The sequence below is a fragment of the Epargyreus clarus genome, unplaced genomic scaffold, assembly GCF_041222505.1.
Source record: "Epargyreus clarus isolate Ecla_fem2 unplaced genomic scaffold, WU_Ecla_fem_2.2 ptg000026l, whole genome shotgun sequence".
NCBI lineage: Eukaryota > Metazoa > Arthropoda > Insecta > Lepidoptera > Hesperiidae > Epargyreus > Epargyreus clarus.
In genome coordinates this window covers 11461584-11487455 of record NW_027332233.1, presented here as the reverse complement: position 1 = coordinate 11487455, position 25872 = coordinate 11461584, and the positions used below count along the sequence as shown (strand labels likewise).

General features: G+C 33.7%; 1 protein-coding gene across 5 annotated transcripts in view; it reads right to left on the bottom strand.

Moving 5' to 3' along the window:
• Rbp6 (RNA-binding protein 6) overlaps positions 1-24345 on the bottom strand; it is a 635951-nt gene extending 611606 nt beyond the window's left edge. For 2 of the 5 annotated variants that reach the window (XM_073088079.1, XM_073088081.1), the window contains exons 1-2: positions 23955-24336; positions 23838-23878 (exon numbers count right to left, since the gene is read on the bottom strand). In XM_073088079.1, coding sequence (XP_072944180.1) covers positions 23838-23878; positions 23955-24220 — 307 coding nt within the window. In that variant the 5' untranslated portion in view covers positions 24221-24336. Of the gene's footprint in view, positions 1-23837; positions 23879-23954 lie in introns of all 5 variants that reach the window. The other 3 variants (XM_073088080.1, XM_073088082.1, XM_073088083.1) reach the window with 3 other exon arrangements.
• Between the last annotated feature and the right edge of the window lie 1527 nt (positions 24346-25872).

Sequence of the window (25872 nt, the reverse complement as noted above, 5' to 3'; positions counted from 1 at the left end):
GTGAGATGTGTAACATGTCTACTGCTCATAGACATGTGTAATCTACCTCAGATTAGATTCCTACCTGAGGCCGGCCACAGATGCGCCGCTACGTCTGAGTACTAGAATGTCTCGAACAAGTATATAAACCCACACCCACCCACAATCTGAATTAATTATTTACTTTAATGAGAAAAATTGAAAAAGGAGAAAGGAGCTACGATAGCCTAGAGATATGATTTTTTGTTTTTATGAAAAAGAAAAAAAGAAGTAATTATTTCTTCTCAGTCCAACTATCTGCACTTGACTAGCATGATGGTGTAGGGCTTATCTCAAAAACCAGTGAGTTGATGGTAATTTCAATTCTCATAATGGAGAAGAAAAACGTTGTTAGTTCACCTTGTATGTAAGGCATGTCTATATAATGCATGCGATCGAAGGTTAGAGGGGGAATGAAACAGGAAGCCCTTCTTATTCTAAGAGTAGTACACTAAGTGGAACGTTAATACCAACTGCATTAATCAATATTATATACAATTAACATTAACATGTATATGTTAATGTTACCTAATTGTATATAATTTTATTGGAAGTTGGAATACCCAAAAATATCTGTATATCAAATATCTCACGAAATATGAAATGACATATAAAATTATATTTTTGGAAAACTTGAAAAACCATCCTGTTTCTAACATTTTCTGCTAACATCACAACAACCGCTCAATGTCATAGTTATCGTCTCACGGATACGTCACGCGAATCAGTAATCAAGTCCAGTAGAGTAAGATGCTCCTTGTGACCCCATGGAAACTAATAACAAATAAAACGCAAAGCAATCATTTATGCTTTAGGTTAGTTATTTTTAAGATACCTGCTGTAGTGATCTTTCAGGTCCAAATAGACCACAGATTAGAACCCAGAGTTACAGAAAAAAACGTAGGTAGATATAACTTTTAGGTCCCAAATCTAAGTTCGAAGATGACTGCAGGTTAGAACCCAGCACTACAAAATTAGCTTAGGTATTATTTTTAATGGGAAAAATATTTTCAAAATTATTGAATAAATCATATCATAATAAATATCATATTTAAATTTCATAGAATTTCTAATTTGGAATCTACCGCTTTATAATTTTAGTACAAAATATCCAGACATGTTTTAAAAATAATCTCTACATTACGAAATTTATTTATGTACCTATATCTAGCAATTCCGGTGGATTATTTACAGAAATAATCTTCGTCGATTCATAACTTTAAGATATCAGTTAATGCTATAAGCTTGCTATGACAATATCTTGATATATTAACTCGACCAAACCCCAGTCAATAAAATATTAAATACCAATAAAGTTACAAAATAATAAAATCACAGTTCTTAAAACGTAGAGCAATAAAGTAGAGCATTTCATTACTTTTATGTCTTCTGTACTGTAATAAAAATATAATCAATGTTTTTAAATAGGGTAGGCGAAATAATTTAGGGCTAATAAAATATTACCTTTGTTTTAGGAACCTACCAAGGTAAAGATAAATATCGTGTGGCCTAATTTACCTAATGTGGCAAAGTCCGCATACATTAAAAAAAAACCAAATGTGTATTATAGAGCAGTTCATTAATTTTATATGTACGTTAGTACAATTTATATCTTACATACGTACCTACTACAAGCAAAAAAAATCTTCTCAAAATAATTTGGTAGTATGTAGAGCATTTCAAAACTTTTATAATCATAATTATAATCATAATCATAATTCTTTATTGCATAAATATGGTATTACATAGGATGTTGTACAATTTATAAAGTTCAAACATATTTCACCGGGTAAGGTATGCAATTTTAAGTTTTACATACTAAGTATTAATCTACATTACATTAAACACGTTACACTAATTTAACAAATAATTCATGTTAGAAAATGGAATACAATATTCTGTCAATTATAGATATTTATGTCAATATTAAGTATGTATCATGTCAAATTATATACTCAATTAATTGTAATTCGAGATTATAATGATTATTAATAACGCTTCCTCCGTGTCAAAAACTCAGTTAAAGAGTAGAAACAATTCGTTAGCAACCAATTAAACATTTTTTTCCTAAATATTACAAAAGGTAGATCTTTAAATTCTTCAGGTATGGTATTATAAATTTTTACACACATGCAATAGCAATTCTTTCGATAAAGTTTGGTTTTACTTATTTGTGTTATAGTTGTGTTATAGTTTTGAAGACATCTAAATCTTAATCTTCAATTACAAATAATCACTATATAAAACGACAACGTGTATATAATTTGTTTAATACGATATATGATTGCCATATTATCTTGTAAGTCTTGAAAAAATAGTTTTTTTTTTATTCGTACATTTTTACATATGTACTTTCTGCGGATGCAACATGACCATTTACTGAAAGCATCTTATACGAGTATAAAGCACTGCAATCCATTAGGGACAGTCGACAGCGTAAACTACTATACACTATAGTATAGTTGGCTCCGTAAAAAGCACATTGAAAAGCAAACAAACAGTCATTGTAGTAAGTCGAGCGGGTGCGGTGTCCGGCGGTGGAGGTCGCTCATTGAGCGCTCGCCAATTGAGATAATGGCCTCAAATGCAGATGATTACTGACCCATTCATTGGAAACTAGCTGTTAGTGCGCGCTGCGTTTGCGATTTATATCATTCCGCTACGATAGGGCACTTCTAGTCTATTCAGTAGGTATATCTATACGAATGAATGAAATAGACGATATCCGAATTTTAACGTTGAAAATTAAACGCATGGTTTGTATTGTAAAAGTTTATAATTATTCAACTATATAGGCATTACGACCTTATCTGATGATTAATTATTAAATGTTTATAATCGAATATGGATTCGTTTTTTTATGAATCCAGAGCACTCACAACAGAAGTAATTTCAATGCAGGGTAGTAGTGCGTAGTTGAAAACATTATAGTAATAATGTTAATTAAAAATCGTATTTTTTAATTTAAAACTCCTCAATAATAATTAACAAAGACATTCAGCTATATGTACTATTACCAATTGGTAATAAGTCGCTCTGAAATATACCTATGTCAAACGGCAATTAATCCGAGACGGCGTCAATGTACCAAAATGTAATTTTTTGTAAGAATATCTTAACAATACCACTGTACAGTCTCTATTTGATCTCTTTAGCAATTTAATAACTTCAATGCTAAATACTGATCTATTTGGAAATTAGTTACAGTACTCGGTGCGTTCGCGATATATTTCCACCGATAGGTCGTTACTAGCTCAAATAGACGTATAGATAAACCCGCATGAAATGTTTACCTGCATGCTTTGTATCACTTCCACATTTATTACCTTTGCAGAACTGGATTATTGTTTGTTTATTATACGATACGTAGTCATTTGTAAGAAGTTTCCCGGTGTTGTTAACTATCACAACAAGATAGTTGGAACAACGAGGTGTTATATCGAGATTGTATTTTACATACACATAAAGCAACCTAAGTGACACAACGGTTAAAATAATATTGGTTCCTGCGTAGTCTTAGGTTCGATGACTGGTCGGGTTGTAATCAATTAATTTTAATTTCGAGTTTGATTAAAAGACAATAGTTTTCATAAATACCTATGTGTGTGTCTACGGCATTACCAACATAAAAACCCTAAATAGGTCTGAGACACTTACTTAAAATAATAAAAAAATTGCAGATTTGATTATTAGGTATTTAACTTCATTAAGACGTTATTTTTATAACAACTCCAAACTCAATGTATTAGTCTCTTCCGTCTTTATTAGTAGTATATCGATGGTCTCTTCTGTATAAAGCTGCCTGCTCCTATTACGTCTTTGTTTACTTTATATCCATAAGATATTTCTACGGAATTAATTAAACAATAAGCAAATATGAAGTATTTACTCGAATGCTTCAGATTTTATTAAAAGAGTTGAAATCGAACCCATATCAGGTATCTACTAAAGTTCTATATCTTACCAGGCAAACGTTGTGTTGCCATTTAAATAAAAAAATCGGTAAAGCCGTTTCGGAGAAGTACGGTAACTAACATTGTGACACGAGAATTTTATATATAAGATAATACATAAATATGTATAGTCTTTACGTAGTTCGTTTAAAATTATTTTCGCTATTTATTTGTATTTAATTAAAATTTAAACTCGGTGCCTGGTTGATGACCCGCTTATTTGCAGATTATGTTAATATTTAATCATTTATCCCTGTAATAAGTTTCTGAATATCGGCGTGCAACGCGTAAAGATTAATTAATTTGATTATATACCTACGAAATAAGATTTAATTACACTGTTATTGCGATGATGTATTGATTTATTACACACAAGGTGTTAGTAGGTACTTTATGTTGGATTTAGGTTTTAATTTATGTTAGTTACACCTTTTCGTCTCTTCATCTAAGCCGGGGAGTCTGAGGTTCGAATCCAAGGTCTCTCCTCCTCCTCTGATTTTTCGAAGTTATGTGCTATTATAAATGAATTACCACACGCTATAACGGTGATGGAAAACATCGTAAAGAAAACTACATGCCTGAGAGTTTTTTAGAAAAACCAATTCGCACTTGGCCAGCATGGTGGTCTAAAATCCTATGACTTTGTAAGAAGACCAGCAGGAGAACATTGCTTGACGATGTCATTTTTTATTACTTTGCTTTGCTATATTCTCTTTGAGACTTTCAGTTTTGGAATTACAGACGGACCTTTAATTTTAATTACATACTGGTATTAATTCCATTACAGCACACTTCCAGTGTAAGTTTCCGATAAATAAGCATCAATATTGAAATGTGTGTTTATGTTTAGCTAGCGAGGAACGCTTTTGTTTAATATCAATTGTTGCAATTTGTAAGGTCATAGTGTTTTAGATGTGTATAATAGTACGTACACAGCATGTAGGTAGTAATTTAAACGTATCGATGTACCTATACTTTTATTACTATAAAAACAAAAAAACGATTGTTTAAAAATATAGCGTGTCTCTCTTACAATTTAGACGAAGTCGAAGACGGTTCATGAGTTAAAGTCCGTCAGGCTTTTGGGCTGCAGGGTTTAAGAATGGGACATAGGTACGTTAGAAAAACAACCCCTCATATTCGGATATAAAATTATGGACATATTTCAAAAATTACTTTGATGTAATATTCCGTAAAGTTCAATTTACGAATATTACTAGTAAATATTTTGAATAAGACAAATCTTCAGCTTAAAAATAATATATTGGTTATGCCAATTCAATATTATATTTAATGATACTTAAATCAATAATTTACATAAAGCCACATTCCAATCCTACATAAAATAATAACGATATATCTAACAGGTAAGTTTACCAAACCGACGCACAATTTACAATAATTGCATTACAATATGCTATCATTTGATTTAATAACCAGTAATAATTGCCAAAAATAACTAAGCTAAAGCCTTTTTATCAAAAACATATAGAGATTGCAATACGTACAGAGTCTTATGTTGTAATTGTTCCTATAATTAACGTTACTGTGCAAGATACAATTTTCAAAAATACTTAAAAGACTTAAACAATCCTCTAAGCACTAAACAATCTTGATTGAAACATCTAAGTAACGAACAAATATCAGCCCTACAATCATAATAAAACGAATCACAAAGCAATTTAGCAATTATTTACTAATTATTGATGTTTTTATTAATCAATTATGGCATAATTATTATGAGATATTATTTGAGCGCATTAGTCCTATATCCTTGTGAGAAATTAAACGTGCTTCACCACTTTCTACAACTAAGATAGTCTCCGCATATACCTAATTTCAGCCGCAGCAAGTCATTTTTTACTTGAAGAACTATTTGCAAACTCGTCTAATCCAGTATCCTAATGGAAGTTAACCGAAAAATTGCTCTCACCAAATGCATGACAATGAATTATATACAGCTCGCAAGTTCTTGACCTGCCAATTAGATAATCTCTTGGTAACAAGTGGCTGTGAATGACATTTCTACTTTGCAAAGTGTGGTAAGTGCTGACAGATTGTCAATATTTCAGTTCAGCGCTCATCACTTTTCTAGACTATTATTTTTTGGTGTCATGTTTATTACCTACATGTTTACTAAAACGTCTATCATTCATCTTTATGAAGTACAAGTCCCGTATAGTTGTTTTATTCACATGAACTTCGAGAGACCTAAACCCTTTTGCCGATACGTAGTCGCCACTCCAGAAACTTTTTTCCAAAGTTGTTACTAGTTCGACCGATGCTGTAAGTCCATTACTATTTGACAGCTAAATATATCGGTAAGTTTTGTACGTTCGTTTTGCAAGGAACAAATATACGTTAGGAATTATCAAAAGGTTTAGACCAATATATTCTATATCCCAACATGTACATCCAACGTTATCCTCATATCATTATGAGTATGTGTGAAATAACTTGTTTACTATATACTACCTATTAAAACATCTCTAGCTTATTCTAACTACACAGTCTTCTAGCACTCCAAAATGATCAAACAACACAAATAGAAAACAGATTAATTACGAAAACTGAAACTGATGAACGGCGCCTGATACATATGAAATTTCATACGTATAATTTCCATGAATTTTCCACTCAAATAGGTTGACTGATCCTCAGAAATATTAATATTTCAGTGAGCTGATAATATTGCAAAGAAATCATAAAATTTGAGCCTCTACAAATGTAATGGATTCTTAATAGATGAACCTTACCATATTATTCGGCTACGGAAACATTAAAGTCTGATGGTGATTTGCTTTCAAACAGCAGTAGCTATCCTATAGTAAAGAGAGCACTAGTTTATGAGATATTCCAGCATATTTTTCATATATAAATCTTATTTAAGGTTAGTACACACACCAAGCAATATTTGTTTATTTCAATCATACTATGAAAGACTAGAAAAGAGCATCCTAAAACAATATATGTAATATACAATATTTATACACTATCGACATCCCTGATGAATAGCTGAAAATCATTTATATACTTAAAGATATATCAGATAAGTGCAAAGCTTTCCACAGCCAACCTTTTCGAAATAGACCATAACAACACTGCTGTAATTAGACAGAAACCGGGGTGGCGGTGACGCCTTCAGAGGCGACCCATGAAAGTCCCAGGATACTGGGCACCACAAGGTCATATCACACGCACAATATCGATTACGTGGTAATATATCGCACTAAAATTCAACGTACCATTAAGTCGTGCATGGGCTAACGATATACGTGCAAACTTTCGTCATAACCGAGATTTACGGTGTCATACAAACAGCTATTTTTGAAGTAGTTCGACTCTCTTCACACTTTAATTATAGTAACAATACGATGTACATTTAGCTTTGTAGTTTGCCTTGAAATATAGTCGTTGCAAAGGCCGTGCAAACTGTCGTAATATAATATTAAGTATTATATAACCCACTCTGTCTTTCAGTACGCTAATTCCTTACAAATAACGGGATAGTAAATGTTTTTATTAGAAGCGACTAAGAAATAAGTAATTTGTCTTATATTAAGTGGCCAATTTGCACTTGGCCCACATGGATCTAATGCCTAACCAATGTCACTCTGAGAGGAGGCCCGTACCCAACAGCGGGACAGTAATGGTTAACGATGATGTTAAAGACATATAACTTTAGTAAGAAATAAGTATCATAGATACATACGTTTATTGATTTAGCTTAAGATGTTTTCTTTCATTTCTATCGGCAATAGTATCTGAGATAAAGTAACTTAGAAAACGAGTTTATACTGTATTCTAATTATTTTGAATGCATAAAAATATGTTTAGTTAATATTCATTAACATTACTCTCACTTGGTTTTACTCTTATATAATAAAACGAAGAAATTATTTTTATTCAATGTACTTCCTTTATAAGAAGTGTAAGATAATATAATACATTATATACAGTATTCCTAGCCTCCAAATCATCCAGACATGGATAAATAGGTGATAAAAATTCTAGAATTTAATATTTATTGGCTCCATCGTTCAGCACTTGAAATGAAAACGGCTCATAAATTATTCTATGCGATATCGTAATATTCTTATACCTTTTATAAAATTTCCAGAATGGATTACGCTTTTTGGAATCTTTTTCACACATTTTATAGAGCAAACAATAGAAGGTTGGGAAAAAAATACGATATATTTTTCATCATCAACCCATTACTGTCCCACTGCTGGGCACGGGTCTCCTCTCAGAATGAGAAGGATTAGGCCATAGTCCACCGCGCTGGCCAAGTGCGTATTGGTAGACTTCACATACCTTTAAGATTTTTTATAAATCTCTCAGGTATGCAGGTTTCCTCACGATGTTTTCCTTCACCGTTTAAGCAAGTGATAATTAATTTCTAATACGCACATAAATTTGAAAATCAGAGGTGCGTGCCTGGGATTTGAACCTCGGACCCCTCGATCGAGAGGCCGCGTTTCTTAACCACTAGGCTATCACTGCGATATATTTTTATTAATCATGAATTTGTTATTAAATGCAAGATATTTAGTAAATTCAGTAGAGTTTGCGAATCTATGTATAACTTAATTATTTGTAATATAGAACTGAGAACAACCTGTAAAATATAATGTATATTGTACATTGTTTAATTGATCGGAGTAAAATGAAATTTAACTCAGATTTAAGATATTTTATGTTAAAAGGTCGGTCGTAGATATAACTAATCTTGACTACCATTTCGGAAGACCGAGTTTAAGTCCAACATTCTTCTGATATCTTTATTGCTTATTTTTCTTGATTTATCAATGAATTTACTTATGATTCAAGATTGAAAAAAAATGTATAATACACAATATTCCTTGAAGTTTGTTAACTCTACTAATTCACACTTGGTAACCTAACCTAAACTTTTCTGAACGGAAATGCCCAGCGGTGACACACAAACGGACAGATAAATAATGAATGCAATAGACAGTGAATCTAGAATCGACTAGAGATGACACGAAAGATGGCGTAGAAATGTCAGCGCCGTGTGAATGGACTCAACTTTTTGTTTATTTAGTTTGCATACGTCCGCATACAAGTGCCAACGAGGCAAAGAGAGATCAGAAAAGATTTCAAACAATAAAGTTATTAACTGTTGCTATTTGCGGCGAGTGATGTGTGTCAACGCCAGCGGAATTATATGTAACACCATTTGGAATGAGTGCATTAAGACGTGGCCAATAAAATGTATTTGCTATAATATGCCTCGTTATCTAGGAACTAAGACCATTAAGATCGATTGCGTAACGAAGTTCAATGACGTGACACTTCACCTACTCCACGTCGATATCAATGTCTAAGTGGATTAGTGCATCGGGCTATCACAGACCAGCGATGCGATGCGATGCGTGTGCGCAGCGTAAAGGTCGCCTGTGCAATCGACTCTGCTCAGCAACTCGCTAGCTGTCATTCACGCACGACAGAAATAGGTAATGCTTTGTACCCAACGATTATACTAATGCATTTTTAAACCGCCACAACCGCTTATATTTCGCAAGGCATTGAGATCATGCGCACGCGACGTTTCCGTGCAATCGGGAGTCACTTCTTTTTAATGTTAATTTCATCATTTCACAAAATATCTACTCGCGCCTACGCATATGTCACCAAACATTAGAATAGTAAACATACGTTCTATCTCATGCTCCAGTTACCTAATAACTTTAAATTGAGCTCCCAGTTATCAGAACGGACGGTAGCGAGTCCAATTACAAGTAACGATGGGTAAATGTGTCTAGGAGACGCTTCTTACTGGCAATAATGATGCAAGAATCTCGTGTACGTTATCGTATTACGATTTCCATGGAACTTTAAAAATACCCTTTAAGTAAGTTATTAAGCGTCACCGTTTGTGTCTGTTATTGACTACTCTACAGCATTAGATTACTATGGCTTCCGAACGGCGACACACGTCTTAACACATTAAGGTTCATAAACACCATTATACAAATAAATAAAATTCAAGTATCTTGTACAATGTCAGTTGGCCTGTTTTACAGGCTAATATTGATGACTGATTTGACTTAATAAAAGGTTATCTCAAAAACTATAGCATTCGGCACACGGGAAGTGCGGGCGGTGACACGGGAGAAAACTTGTTATAAATAGCAGTCTAGTATTATGACCGTTTCCGTCACCTCTTCCCTTTTTACATTCCTTTTATATTTGAGTAGCTGTACATCCTGTAAAATAAGATTATTGTGTGTAGATACACAAATGGGCTAGTATAAGGTACGTTTTGAATGTACGGTGTTTTAAAGGACATTTTTAAAATTACATGTACCTATTCTCCCGTTTTGTTAAAAATATTAATACCTGTTAATATTTTTAATACTTAATAAACAATATTAGAGATTCCTTCGTATCTTGTGATTATTAATTCTCATACGATAACGATACGAAGTAGTTATTCTGTTAAAAACCGGACATAGAGACACTAAATACTTTCGGTTTCCAACATTTACACTATGTTGAAACAAACACTTAGGTAGTCGATCTTGTCAATCAGTGGAAGCAAAGTGTACATTAATGCAGGTACAAGGCGCCCACTCGAGTTAAGTGTTTGTATACAATACTACAAGTACTCAATATTATTATGTATTATATGTATTGTAATTTGCTATACCCTTTATTAACGGTATAAACGTATAAAAAGGTGTTAATTATTAAAACTATTCAGTTGCGAAAGTCACAGTAATTTCTGTTCTTTAACTAGTAAATAATTGGTATCGGCAATCGGCATATAAGCCAATCGGTTTTTCTTTTCCGTTAAAGTAAAAACTTAATTAATGATATTTAATACGCATGTTAATCCAAAAGCCAAACTCTTTAAATTGAACCTTCTTTGAGAGAGGTAAGTCATAAATTATAGCAATATGTAAATAAGCCAGTTTCCCTAACCTATCCTAACGTAGACCAGAGACAGGCAGTTTTTTTAAATTACATTTCTTTAAAAATCATGCACCTAGTTTATTACCCTAAATACCAGTAAATATCGTGTCACTTACAATATTTACTTCAAAAACGCAATGTTATGATTTGTACACAGGAATTTCATTAAAATTTCAAATAACACACCGCTTCAGTATCATTTAAAACCAGTAACGTGTAGCGAATAAATCGGACTGTATTTCGCACATCAATTAGGAGACATCACTCCGAATTGAAAAGCATTCGCTAATGGTTTTACGAGTTACAAGTTAATTCGCGTCACATTCGGATTGAGTAAACGTGTTTGTGCCGCTACGTTCGTGATCTTATCATGACATCGAGACACATGTATTGGCATTCTGCCAAAAACTTTCCATTAAATCAGGAAGCTGTAATAAAATTGAACAGCCGAGCCCCTAATAAAATTTGTTTTGTAGTAGAATTTTATCCCTTAAGAGATTATCTATAAAGATAGATGTTGGATAGAATTTTATGATATGTAGAGACGAGCTGCATTATTGCGCAGAAAGTGTACAAATTACCTAATGTTATACAGTTGTTTAAAACCAGCTTAAATAAAAGATAAAAGGTAATTGTAGAAAAAGCAATAATTTACGTATTTTGATGTATTCAAATACGCGATCTACTGTTCAATGAATAATAACTGAAAGACCATAACAATGCTAGTTTTGCTACAATGTGTGACCAGATTTCGAAAAAGTGAAGAAATTTGTAATAAAAAGTTGAAGTTTGATCTATTTCTCCGCTAAGCAAATGTTGAAAGTTTCATAATATATTTGTCAAAGACATCTTTGAAAGGAATTTAATAACACTGTCCCCTAAATAAAGCTCAATCTTCAATCATTCTTTATAAAGTTGAGTTGTTACCAAACAAGTAACACAGATTTTTCTTGTCAGATTTTGATTGCGATAGAAATTGCAATACTCGCTTGACTGACAGTTTCGTAACTTTTTGTTTTGTGCAGATATCTTTTAGTAGAATTTCTTTTTTTAGATCAATAGATTTGAAACTTTCAGTAGCCTGAAACGGTCGTAACTCTTACAAGGTTATGTCAGAGTTTACTGGACTATTGACCTACTCCAGTAAAAACTAGTTTAAAGCATCTATTCTTACTTCATCCTGCGGCTTTCAAGTGTAAGTACTGCAACCGGCTTTCCTTGTATCTGGTATAGAGTTGTAAGATGAGTGTATGAATGGTTTGTATGTAAACAACCGTTGGATTATATTTAATTAAAACCTAGTGCTATCTAGATACTGACTTGCTCGAGTCATTAGCAACTTTCTCAGTAAAAATAATGGCATTGTGTCAGAAAAACAATTGCTCAATAATTCTTTCTGAATGATGATCGTCATTAATTTTCTGAATAAATTTTGGTTTGTACTACAATGACAGAAGCGGATGAACTCTACAAATATACCTACTCAATGGTCGCCAAGAATCACATTTAAATTTAATTGTCTAACTCAATTGCTTCCGGTGAATATTTTATTTCGCTATAAATCCAAAAAATATACTCAATATTTAAGAAATCATATTTAACATTTGTCATACTTTACTTCTTCAAAACAATAAATCTCGCGTCACTATCGCTAAAAACTATAAGCCCTTTAAAATCAAATTATTATTGTTTAGTTTCCCTTTATTTTACGTTCTAAGATAACATTTATCAGCGTCGTAAAGTTACGAATATTTTCATAACGTTGAGTACGTTATGAAAATATTCTTAACTTTATCTACAATTAGTTATTTGTGATGTCAATAAAAGGTCACATTCAATTGTACCTCTAATTTAATTTACCGTGTACGTAGAATCATTAAAATAAACGATCGAAAAATAAATGTAGGTAATCTACTAATTATATTACTCACATTCATCACATTAGACGACGTGTTAATTTATTATTCAAATTCCGAGAGTGTTTATTGTGGAACGGACAGCACATTCTACCTTATAAACAATGCTAGCTATATAGGTAAAGTAAATAACAAGTAATATTATGTAAATATATAGATTTTTAACCCTTTATACTCGTGTTAATGAAAACGCGTCGCTTGATTACCGAGATAATTACTTTCGCCTGCATCGAACTCAATGAATTTTTAATTAATATTGCACGATACGGAAACCAGGCGCTCCTGATCGCAACAACTACTAGATACAATGAGCCATGTGAAACTCATCTACACATGACAAAATTTTGAAAATAAAATAATTTTCCTATAACTTTCAGTAGGTAGGTCTATAGAGGACTCTACAGAGTTCTAGAGTTCTCTACAGCCTGCCTCCCAGTGTACGAAGAATGATCACATAATCTTACTAAAAATAGAGTAGGTACTAAAAATGCGTACCTACCTATATCCAACTACATAAATGTGTAACCAGTTGTAGTCTTCAAAATGAGTATGGTGTTATAATTTTTTAGCCGTTATTCTTAATTCAAATTCTACCACCGTTTTGCAAGAGATAGGATGGTAGTAGCGGTAAGTAGGTTCTTACCTACTTTCGTACTATACCTGCACCATAAATTGGTATCGAGAAATAACCCTACGCATACCTAAAATCGTGTACAAATAAATATTGCTATTCCGAAAAGGATTGTCATTAACATAATTGAGCAATAAAATATTTTATTTCCTTTCATTTTACGTCATTAATAATATGTATGTAGGTTTTCTCACGATATTTTTCTTCGCCGTTAAAACAAGTGATAAATAATTTTAATTCGTACGTAAATTAAAACAGAACTCTTGAATTGATCTAGTCGTCCAGAGTTGTGGGCATAAAAATCCATTAGAATATCATTATTAGCAGGCACGAGATAGCTATGATGAATAAGTTTAAAGCCTATCAAAGAACTAATTTCTAATAAGGGATAAGTTTAAATATAATATTTGACATATAAAATATGTGATAGCAAAATAACGACCCGCGTGACACAAATCAACTCTGTTTTTCATCTATTACGGTACTTTCGCGCTAGATTCACATATCAATAAGTATCTGTCTTGTGACTTCGTAAAATTAACAGCAATTTAACACAAAAATGCAGAATATTGCTTCCGTAACTCAATTTATAATGCGTTAAAATAGATATAAATTACATTTACCAATGAATCAATTGAGACCGCCATTAAAGCGTGACCCTACAAAGGATAAAAACTCAATGGTAATATTAAGTCCCTAAGAATATTTCTAAATGTAAATCCGATCAGAGCGATATCAGCTAGCCTGATTCTCAATCAAGGTCAAAGAATGATAGAGCCGAGATTCATAAATAAAATATGGAGGGGCGACCAGATGTGTTCTCAAAAATATTGCGTTTAGATAGAGAATTATTTTTGGATGAAAAACAAATGAAAATTGGAGCACATTTTTATTTCTATAATCCTCCACGATTTGGATCGTGTTTTTCTACTGTGGCTTTACTACATGGCAGTAAAATATCGCGAAATAAACCTAATATTTAGTATTGTGTAAAGCTTTCAGCGCCTACTCATGATTAACGGGTTTATTCTGTCATCTTAAAAAGTAAGGTCATTGAAGACAATAATATATTGTTTCGCATTCCTAGCTGTTAACTAAGACGGGCTAAGACCTGACCAGACAAAACAATGCGACTAGATTTTTGCAATTTCTTTTTGTCAATATTTTATGCTAAAGAATTGAGGAGCTTGGTACATGAACAAGGCCAAACGGCTGCATCATTTCAAACTAAAAGTAATGACGTAGTTACTAACTTGTTAGCATATTATGTAGGTACTTACAAACAATAATTAGTATTTACTTATTAAAGTACTTGACATAACAAAATTAACGAAATGTTTTTATTACTTTTTTATTCGCTGATATTTCATCCTGGAAATCAAAGTGATCGATATTTTCTATAAACATCAAATGCATCTTGTTGTCATAATATAGATCTAAATATATACCTATTGATCGCGAATGTTAACAAATATCTTAAACTTAATAACAACCATTTATCAAATATACCTAAATGATGAATTGAGATACGAGTAAATATACAATCTGGATCTGGGTGTTTGGTTGTCCATGGTACCCTTGATATAGGAAATCCTAGTTTGAGACTGAATGTAAGAGCGTCTTGACTTTAACAGTCTTCAGATAAATATTTAACAACAGATACCTATCGTATTTCAAGCAATTTGCAAGACTTTATAAGTTATATCTATGAATACTTAACGGTAGATAAAATGAAAAAATGGCGTTTAGCCTAAAAGAATTTTGGTAACATATTAAAATTATATTCAATAGTGTGTAATTATAAACCGTTATAATTAACAATTATATTCATGGATGTATAATTTGCACCTAATTATATGTAGGTACATAAACATTGTGTCCATAATTTAAGTTAATTAGATAGAAAATTAATGGTGTTTTTGTGGCACCCTAATATAGAATAAGTAACTATGTGCTTAATTTTAGAAATTCGATGTTTATATAGTGTTTATTATCTGATGATGAAATTAAATGTACGAATATATGGTAAATTGGTATTAATTGGCTTCTTATATCAAACTATAATGTTAGAACTTATATTATATTTAACTATGCATGAAAAAAGTAGTAAATAAATCGACGTAATTATTTCAATTCAAAAATATCATTTATCTATAACATGACCTCTACAATTATAAGAACCTTACTTGGAGTAGAAGATAGTTTGACTTTCAACAATATTCAGTAAATAAAAGTTCCAGATTCCAATACGGGAATCCACAAAGCTGGTTGAGGCAAAAACATATTTTCTTTATGTTTCTATTTCTTACCTTTTATTAAACGAACATTAATCTGGTATGCAGAGGCTTTTCAAGTACGCTATTTAAACGTTCATGACTGGCTAAGAATCTCACGCGGAGTGTTTAATAAAGATATTATTTTAAAGCGATTTTCTCTTGCTTCTGAACTCTAGACCTGGCTGTATGACTTAAAACGATTTTATAATAACGTCCGTGTAATAAATATTTATTATGGTAGTCGAGAGTTAGTTTTCTCCTTTGTAGTCTAAATTATGTAAAATACAAGAGAAGATAGTAAAGTCGAAGTTAAGTTGTAGGTATCTACTGTGTCGTGTGATTCCGTAATAACAAGAGGACAGATTATCTGATTTTATGTGCATTTTACCTAAATATTGAAGGTGAAGTTGAATTAAAGGAAAAGTAGTAAAAATAATGAAAACACATAAGTACTTAGAAAGGTTAATAACGCGTTTTAATATTCCAGTGAATCTACCGAATAAATAATTAAGTAACAGACCTACCTAAAAAAATATTTAGATAATTAGTATTGTACCTACTTAGGTAAATAGTTAACTAAGTTTATAATAGAAACTGTTAGAAATAGCTAATGGGCGTGAGAAATCTATTCATTTACGACAGGTATTCTCAGATATCTAATGCTCTGCAAATACTAGTTTAAAATGACTTTGTTCTGAAACACATACCTACTGGCATCATAATGGCAAATACGACAAACCAATGTACCTAATCTTTCATAATAATCCGCAATATTACATCATTTTTGTAGGCATGAATGAGACATATTCTGATCGGAAAAGATTATCTGTTACTATTATCATATATGAATGACGCGAATGGGTATTCAAATATTAGATAAAACTTGCGTCACACTTTAAAAGATGCTCCGCTCTGATTTAGAATAACCATAATTGAGTGGGCCGATAAGCATCCCAAACAGTGAGGTGAATAACTTAGTAATTTCTCAATTTAGCACCCGAGGCTCAGTGAAGTATCTATTAGTTAAAGAACAAACGTTACGGTACAGTAGGATTTAAAAAAATAACCTTAGGTTCAAGCTCTCGCTTCACGCCGACGTCAATTAGCATGTCGTTTGAAGATGCACTGCTCCTTGCATCGTATTTCTTAACGCAGTAAGGAATATGAGGAAAACAGAAATCATCTTTACGACTTAAATTTTAGGTCCATTATGCATGCATCTTGTATGAGTTAAGACGTTTTATGGAAACGATAGTCGGTAACGTGGAGTCGTGTGCGCGACACATGAGTAATGACAACAACGCAGTGGCGTGTGTCGTCTAAACCGAACGTTCCCAGATGTGCGTCTGGATGTATGGATTGGAGTTATGCAAGCTACACAGAAATATTTCTAGCTGACAATGCAAACATGGATTCCCGTCTTGATACCAAATTCTGGGGATCGTGACACGTAAGGTTGTATTAATACCAGACAATACTGTATTGCAATGACTAGTTACAATGCCTTCGTATGTAAATAGAATACGGTTAGGTAATTTGATGACTAACTAGTAAACACTTATTTTTTGGTAATAAAAAAATCAAAAAATACATTATAATTTTTCCCTGCCTGTAAATATCCATGAGAAACAAAAAAAATGTAAATTAAAACAATTAAAATTAATTATATCTACATGCAAATTACACTAATTAATATAAACGGTTTGAAGAAGATACGTAATTTGACTTTAACTTTTTCTATACAAGATTATGACCAACTTAAAGTTCCCTGAACTTCTAATAGATAACAAATAACGTTCATGGTTATGATTTATGTTATGCTAATAGACTCGTCACAATATGCTTATATTTAACCGATAGGCACTATATCGATTTGTCAAAGTAATACATTAAATAAAATATATAAAAATAAATTAAAAAATATTTTATTCAAAGCAGATTCTTTACATTTTTTTTAATCAATAATCACACCACAACTTCGTTAGGTGTTTTATTATGAAGAAGAAATATGCACATAATCGATAATATTGGTAAACGAATTACATAACTACATACCGGTATGGAAAACTATATCGATATCAAAGTAATAGCTAGTCTAAAGAAGTTTTCATTAACTATGTAACATCAAAGTAGTAACAATCAAACAAAGTATATACGAGTACCTAATTACATCTTCATATTATTTCACGCAAGGAAAAGACTTTTAAAACTTATCCCGAAAATAAGTTTTATAATTCATTGTTACGGATGTACGAGTAACCCGTAGATCGAAGTAATTCCGTAGCTAAATTTACATTTTAAAACTCGTCTACGTTATTTTTCTGTAGCCGAATGCGTGTCAGCACGGTCTCCCTTATTTATTTGTGGGCAACCGAATTAACTAAACGAAACGTGCATCCGTCCCTACGACCAGAGGGTCTACCACCAACTTTTAAAAACCATCATAGTTCACGAAATATTTAATATATCAATATTGCCTCAACATTATTTTGTTTCGTACCACAACCTCCTTAAAATAATATTGTTTTATTCCTGCCGAGCGATGTAAAAGAATGAGTATTTTGTCTATTCCTTATCCAAAAGGAAACGAGACATAAAAACTACTGTCATCCCTTTCGCACCACGCTCTTAATTGTGTTCCGTCGTACGCAGTTGAACAAACATAAACCCTTATTCATTTTTCACTTATCCATTGTATAAAACCAACTGAAATTGTCATATTTTGCTTAAAAAGTTAAATTTATTGCAAAAAAATAATGAATGATTTCGACCGACATAATAAAAAAATTGCTTATTGTAATATTATAAAAACAATCTTACTTTCATGAGGTCGTGGTACGAAATTTCAATGTATGATTAAAATAATATTGCTTTAAGAGATGGTAGTAGCCCCCCAGTTACTGAACTACTGCTTCAACGTTGTGTAAGAGGGGATTATTCCCAGATTTGCGGTAATGCGGTCGACTCCTCACCCGCTACGTACTCTTTTCTCTTTGACCACTTTTCCTTTTGCCTTTTTCAGCTAAATGAGGCATGTAGAAACTATTTCGCAACTGCAAATCAAAGACTACATTTTTATTTACCGACATGGCGCTCTCTACCTACTACAATTTTTGCCCTAGGTACACGAAAACTTCTTATATTTTGGGTGGCATGGGCCACTATGAACAATGGGCACGAACACTTATTCTCACAACTGAAATATAAATACCTACTTCATATACGCCCGTGATTAGTAATCAACCTATACAATGATTTGCCACTGAAAGATCGACATTTAACAACTTACTCATATTAGAAATTGTCAAATTGTGATCGAGACAAAATTTGAACAGATTGAATACTTATACCGTGCATTGGATATTTACTTCGTCAGGAATCAAACCTGGTACCATGTTCGTATGAGTTCAGTCACCGCTGAGCCATGAAAACCACCAACTTGTTTAGAGAATTCAATTATATTATTAGCTGGCAGCCTCGATCATTTAATATATACGTAATTAATTACTTACTTATTTTACTAAAGATAAATAGATAAATGTTGATCCAAAGATTATAATAATTTAGTTTCAAGTACAAATTTCTTAAGTTTCTTATAAAACGTTCAAGCATTAATTTCACGGTTTAGCGCTGACGTTTTAAATTAACTATTTAAAGATTAAGTTTTTTTAAATATATAAGTATGTAAATTAATTGTATTATAAATAAAGGGAAACAACAAGTGAGTTCCTATCTATGAACTAGCCGTGAAATCGTAGTAGGTATTAGAGCTATATTTACTCAAAATCTATTGTCATGCTGATTATCAGTCTCATTAAGCGCCAATGTTGACAAATTATAGGTTTTTTGTATACCAGTTTAGAATATCGATAATATCTACGTCCATGTGTGAATGCTGTATGTTTATATATTATTAAATTATAATTATGACATAATGTTAGGTATTAAGTAATATTAATTTTAATGATTAATTCGTTTGGGAATTCCTAAGCTACAATGTCATCATGTATTTAGATTATAGTTTATATTACCTATTATCACCATTTCCTTATATTATAAGTTATATTATTATTTGTGAATAATTAATTTTTCATCAGATTAAAAATGACCTCTTCGTTTTTTTGCTTTTAGTCACTGTATCATTTCACAGGTTTTTACATATACATAAAGTACATAGTCGTTTTCGTTTTCTATATTCTGCATTTCAATTTTACATATGTAATTAAAACTTTCAATGTTTCATTTAATTAAATGCTCTCTTTACCTCTATACGCAGGTACCTACAACGCAGTCACGAGTGAGTGCCTCGTCGAACCCTTAAGTAAATGAATATTCCGTCAGAAAATATTTGTTTAATAATTGCAAAATGAATCAATAGGTCCGGATATTTGTAAATCAATTTTACAACGAGAGCAAACTGTAGAAGGTACTGATAGTAATATTGGAGAGGAAATATTTTTTTATTTGCCTGTTTCCGCGTCTAGTATGTCATCAAGGGAGCTTTGGAGCGGACATTAAATAACGACAATCCGTTCGTTCTGCATCAGTCACTCAATGCATTATTCAACGTATGCAAAATCCTTGGATTAATAATAGATGAAGTCGAAGGTGAATTCCTCGCGAGAGACGAAGGAATCGAGTCGTGGCCCTTTCAACTTCTGAAAAGTGGTCCGCTCGTGTCTCGACGGGAAATTAAATGATAATTTGAAGTGTCTTCTTCCAGATGTGTGGTGCCTACACAGTAACTATGGACTTGATAAAAAAAAATAAAGTAAACTTCAGATAAAATTATCATGGTGAAATTTTAATATGATGTTAATTATCATTCATCAAAGAGATATGAGATCATTTAAGTAATTCAAAAATGTAACTAAATTAACATAACTGTTACTAAGAACCGGTAATTCGTAGATTTGGTAGACTATGGATTTAATCAAACTGAGGGACCTGTTGGTAGCGAACATCGCAGACACGTGTCCCACGGGGTCCCAGTAGGGTATTAAGGAAGAAATTAAAACTATTCAAATTATCGGTATCAATGAGATTGTACCAGAGATTAATTAAAGTTACCAGGACAACAAATGCAAGTTGATGCGAAAATCTCATCAGGTACGAATCAGTCGCTCGTTAAAGAAACAAGGGAATTAGTTAACAAAACGGTTGAGCAATTTTCAGAGTTGCGACGCGCACGCGAATGCGAACGAGGCGAACAATCGTCATGGTAATAACCGTAACGAGTTCAACGTCGATCCCGTTCTCATCCGTATTGTGTCGGGTCTGGCCGACCACGCAATGACCTCCCATGTTCGGAAGAAAATTAATTTTCTATTCAACAAAGCTAGGAAGCCTGCAAGCAGTTCAATATAAATCCATCTTAGCATACGAATATTTGAATAAACTTTTCCCGTGACAAACCCGCCACAATATCCCGTTTTGGACTATCTATAAGTTTATCTATAGCTATGTCAAGGTCACCATACTTCATAGAAATCCTTAGAGAGTAATATAAAGGCAATTAGTTATGCTCATTTTATATTTATTTAACAAAAGCCTTGGCTAGGTTTTAAATAGATATTACTGTTGTGACAGCGATAATATGCTTACGAGCCTTAAACAAACATAGAGTATCTAGTTCTTTGAATAAAACGAGATTCCTATTATTGATTTTTTCAACAGTCCTTGGTGTAAATGCATTTAATCTGTGAATGCAATCCACGTCCGAGATCTCTGTCCAATGTAATCTTCGAGTCAACGTGTCAATGATATGTCAGGCGCGAGAAGTGAGTCAGATAATGGAGCTCTACCTTTTGTCTACGGCAGTACGGCTACCTACTCGTTGGAACGGCTTCGCGACGTTGAAATAATGAGTTTCTCCTTTACAAACCAAGTTAGAATATCTAACCTTGCCCCATTTTATACCATTTCAGATATCGCAACAAAGGGGCGCGTATTTTAAATTCGAAGAATAAAAAATATTTTCTCGTAAAAATTGCGGGCAAAAACTAAAATGGCCACAAGAATTTTTAATCATACTCTTTAGAGATTGTGAAATACACACTAAGTAAAGAAAAAGAAGTAATCGTAATTTGAATTCTCTGTGTATATAGTCTACAAATAAAATATTTTCGCGTACGTACGTACCTACATAAGTGTTGAAATATTATCGTATTTTTAGATATGGTTATTGCATTTAATACTACTGTCAAGAATAAAACCTCAGATAATATTTGATTGAAGAGTTAGTTCACGATAGCTCGCTAGATTTATTATACTCCTTTCAACGTTATCGATAAGTTGTGATTGAATTTTTGGTTCGATAATACGCTGAGAATGTTACGCACTAAGAATATTGAAGAATATTTGTGCGTGTGATTAAGTCGCCGGCGCTCCACGCCTTATATAGCGATAACGGTCAATATGTCGTGATACTAAGTAATTTCAAAATTTATCTTATCATCGCAGTCAAACTGAGGTGCAAACATCATAGGCAAATATGTCGCGTTCGGAACACATTTTACACTTCAAATCAATATCCCGCGGTTAAGAAACTTACAAGTTTACGAGTCGCAATATTTAGGAAAACTTTTCTTTTTTCGCTGTTGACCTTTTTAATAAAAGGAATATTTACGTTCAAGTAGCGTTTGGCAAGAAGCCATCAGGGGCTAAGCACCGTAAAAAACCGGCAGCGTGGCCACAAGCAAAGAAACAAGTGCACGCTTAGTTTACTTCGTATTCAATTTTCGACGCAGATATCTAAGTTTTATAGACTCATCTTAGTGAAAACGTCGTCTTAAATTATTGTGGTACTTATTCATTAGTGAAGTTAATAGAAAATTGTTTGAGGATGTTTATAAAATGGAGGACAGACTTTATTACTAATTAAATTACGGAAATGTACTAGGTTTAAGGCGTAATATGCTTTTCCATGAAAATCGTACTAAATTATTTCTAGAAGTAGAGTTCTAAACACGACTAGCTAGCTACACATGTTCCCGGAAAGGTTGAAGATCAATAGATCGGATAGTGCTCGAGTCTCGCTGATGCATCGGCCTAGATTACTCCAGAGAAGAACAAAGTTGGCATAGATATAGGGGGATCAAAGTGCGGCGTGGGCGCACGACCTAATACCGCGGGCGGCGCATCCATTGCGCACGCGCACCCGGCCTTTTACGAGATGCACTAGTGCAATTAATTTCTGCTGCACAATAAAATTGATGACTGTTATTACGATTTCACGTCTCGTTTAGTACAGAGCATTCCATTGACGAATACGATAATGCTACCTAATTACTAATAAAATATATGTGGATCCGCGACATGTAACGTACCTAATTACGATCCAATCAAAAGTTGAAAAGTTTTTCTATGTACTGGAAAGCTAGCACCGCGATTGATTGTTATTGTTTACGTAACGGGATTGGAATAAAACAATAATGAGATTATGACGTGTATTTCAATAAATTTACAAGTACAGATACAGAACATTACTTATTGCCAATTATTTGTACCACACAGGTATCTTTTGAACACGTAAACGAGCCGGTACCGGGTTCTACGTACTTAAGATTGAGGTTATGTTGTGATAACTGTTTAGAGTAAAAGCCGGCAAAGGAACGCTAAACTAGAATTTGGCACTGAAAATGTTTAACATTAAGTACGAATCTCGCTTGCAGCTCGGAGGTGGGACAAAACGGAAGAGCAGTGGAAACTGCGCGCGCACCCGGCATGGCCGCCACCGCACACCTGACTGCCGATACACCTTGACATGTTAACTGAATTACAGCACGTACATAACACGATAATGGGGCTTTAGACGCATCCCTACATGTATCTTATGCCTAAATAATCACGTGCACTACATGCCATTCACCGATAACAACAAGTTCGGAACACGACTAATCAGCTGATTACCAAACTTTTGCCGGTGTTTATAAAGTTAACTTTTGTTTCATCACTGAAAACTTATCGGATTTTTCTTTTCACGCTACGAGAGAACGTATTCACGAGTAATAAGCGAATAGTTAGCCGTCGCCGGTGAGTGCATCGGATGCACTTCCGTCGGTTGCGCGGGCTGAGCGCGGCGGACGACCGACTAGCGTACCTGGACTAGTCTGCCAGCTGAGTCCTCCGACGAACATCTTCCTGCAAGACAAACATTCGGTGATTAGATGCGGATACGCGCAGGGAAGCGCCGGTGCATCCTAGGAAGTGCACGTACCCCGGGTCGTTGGGCACCTCGGCGGGGCTGTGGGCCACATCCTGATTTTGGGTTTCCATGGGCTCGAGCGCCGGCGGCGTGGACCAAGCCGGCGGGCGCACTACGACTACGAGCGAGCGACGACGCGGCGGGGACGGCTCCCGGAGTCGCTCGGTTGCACTACCGACTACCGGCACGAGACTGCCGCGCCGCGGCGCACCCCTCCACGCAGCGGCCGCCGCCGCCCGCCGCCCCGCCGCTCTCGCGCCGCCGCCGCATCGATTCATTCACTCCGTACACAATTATTCATACGGCCGGCACGATGGACGCGAGCAGCGCGCCGGCACCACCACGTGAGCGCGCGCCACGTGCTCGCGCTCCGCCCGCCGCCCGCGCCGCGCGCGCCGGCCGCCCCGCGAGCACGCCCACCGCGCTCCCACTGCCCGCGACCCACCCCCACACCTTGGCCAAACTTTCAAATTTCACCTGTCAAACATTTTATTCACCGACGATCGTTGCGAAACTTATCGAACATATAGAAATCATGCCACTTACGATTCTACGTCGGAAAACTTCCTGGCCGTCATTCATCACTTGTATGTTTTCCTCGCGTGACGCAACTTACACACGCGTTTACAGTTCGCCACGAACACTAACAACGTGATTCTTAAATTTCTACGTTGTTAACAGATAACGATGCGCGAGTGACGACCGAGCGGAAAAATATTGCGAAATCGCGCCAAAGCGAGAGAATGCCATCCCTACGCTGGCTACGAATAATGCTACGCAATAGTAGCGAGTTACGGGTCACTAACACTAACCATTCTCAATACGATTTATAAATTGTTAAAACTTCAAATAAACTTAGCTATGATAATTAATAATGAAGCGTCATTAATTAACCACATTTACAATTACAAAGTGGTATATAATATAATAGGAACGAATATATAAAAAACACATACGTACATATATGTATATATGCCATGAAATAAAAATCATACAACTTTACATAATTTATAAACACATAATTTATTTCCTAATTTCCTTACAACTAATAATAAGAACATGAAAAGTGGACTGAAGACCTTGTAGAAGCTATTATAAAAGTTTACATCAAGATTTACTATCAAAATGTTAATCTGATAACAAATTTCCCATAAAGTACTTAGTTGTTTGCTACACGGCACATTAATACAAAAAAATTACAATCCAATGTTTTAAACAAATTTGTTCTTAATTTTGTCTTAGAACCTCATTCATAAGGGTTCGAAAATAATTTAAATAGTGTCAGAAAAATAAACAAGAATGAGGTCGTATTACACGAGTTATCTGAATCACATCCATCACATTTTAATTAGACTAAGTAGATAGGTATTTAACTTCTCATGAAAGAGAATTCTGTAATTCTTAATGAGAATAAAGTTCTTAAACACCACATTATATATAGCGACACGAACTGTGGATATTACAAAATGAATTAATGAATGAATGACAATAACAATAGACGCCGTTGGCTACAATTAAGCTACATTTTTATTCATATTTTGCATAGGTAATATTTTGATTTCTTCATATATAACTTTCTTTTTACAAAACAGAAATGTGGAAAAAATATCATATTATATTATGTATGTTAAATTACTGCATCTACAGTTACCTTAAATTAAGTTAAATTAATGATAATTAGTTATTTTGTACAATTAATGATCGCGTAAAATGTAAGATTTCAAATAGTCATAATTATGTCATATCCAAATACCACCATCAGAACTCAAAACCATTCATAACTGTCGAACCTACGTACCTAATTTTACAAAAATTCTATTAGTCCAAAATATTGGAGTTTACTCCTTAAGAAACGATTTATGTTATAAGGCCCGGTACGGAAATTTTATGAGGAGTAAAATCAAGTGTAACACGAAAAGTTGAGGCGTAA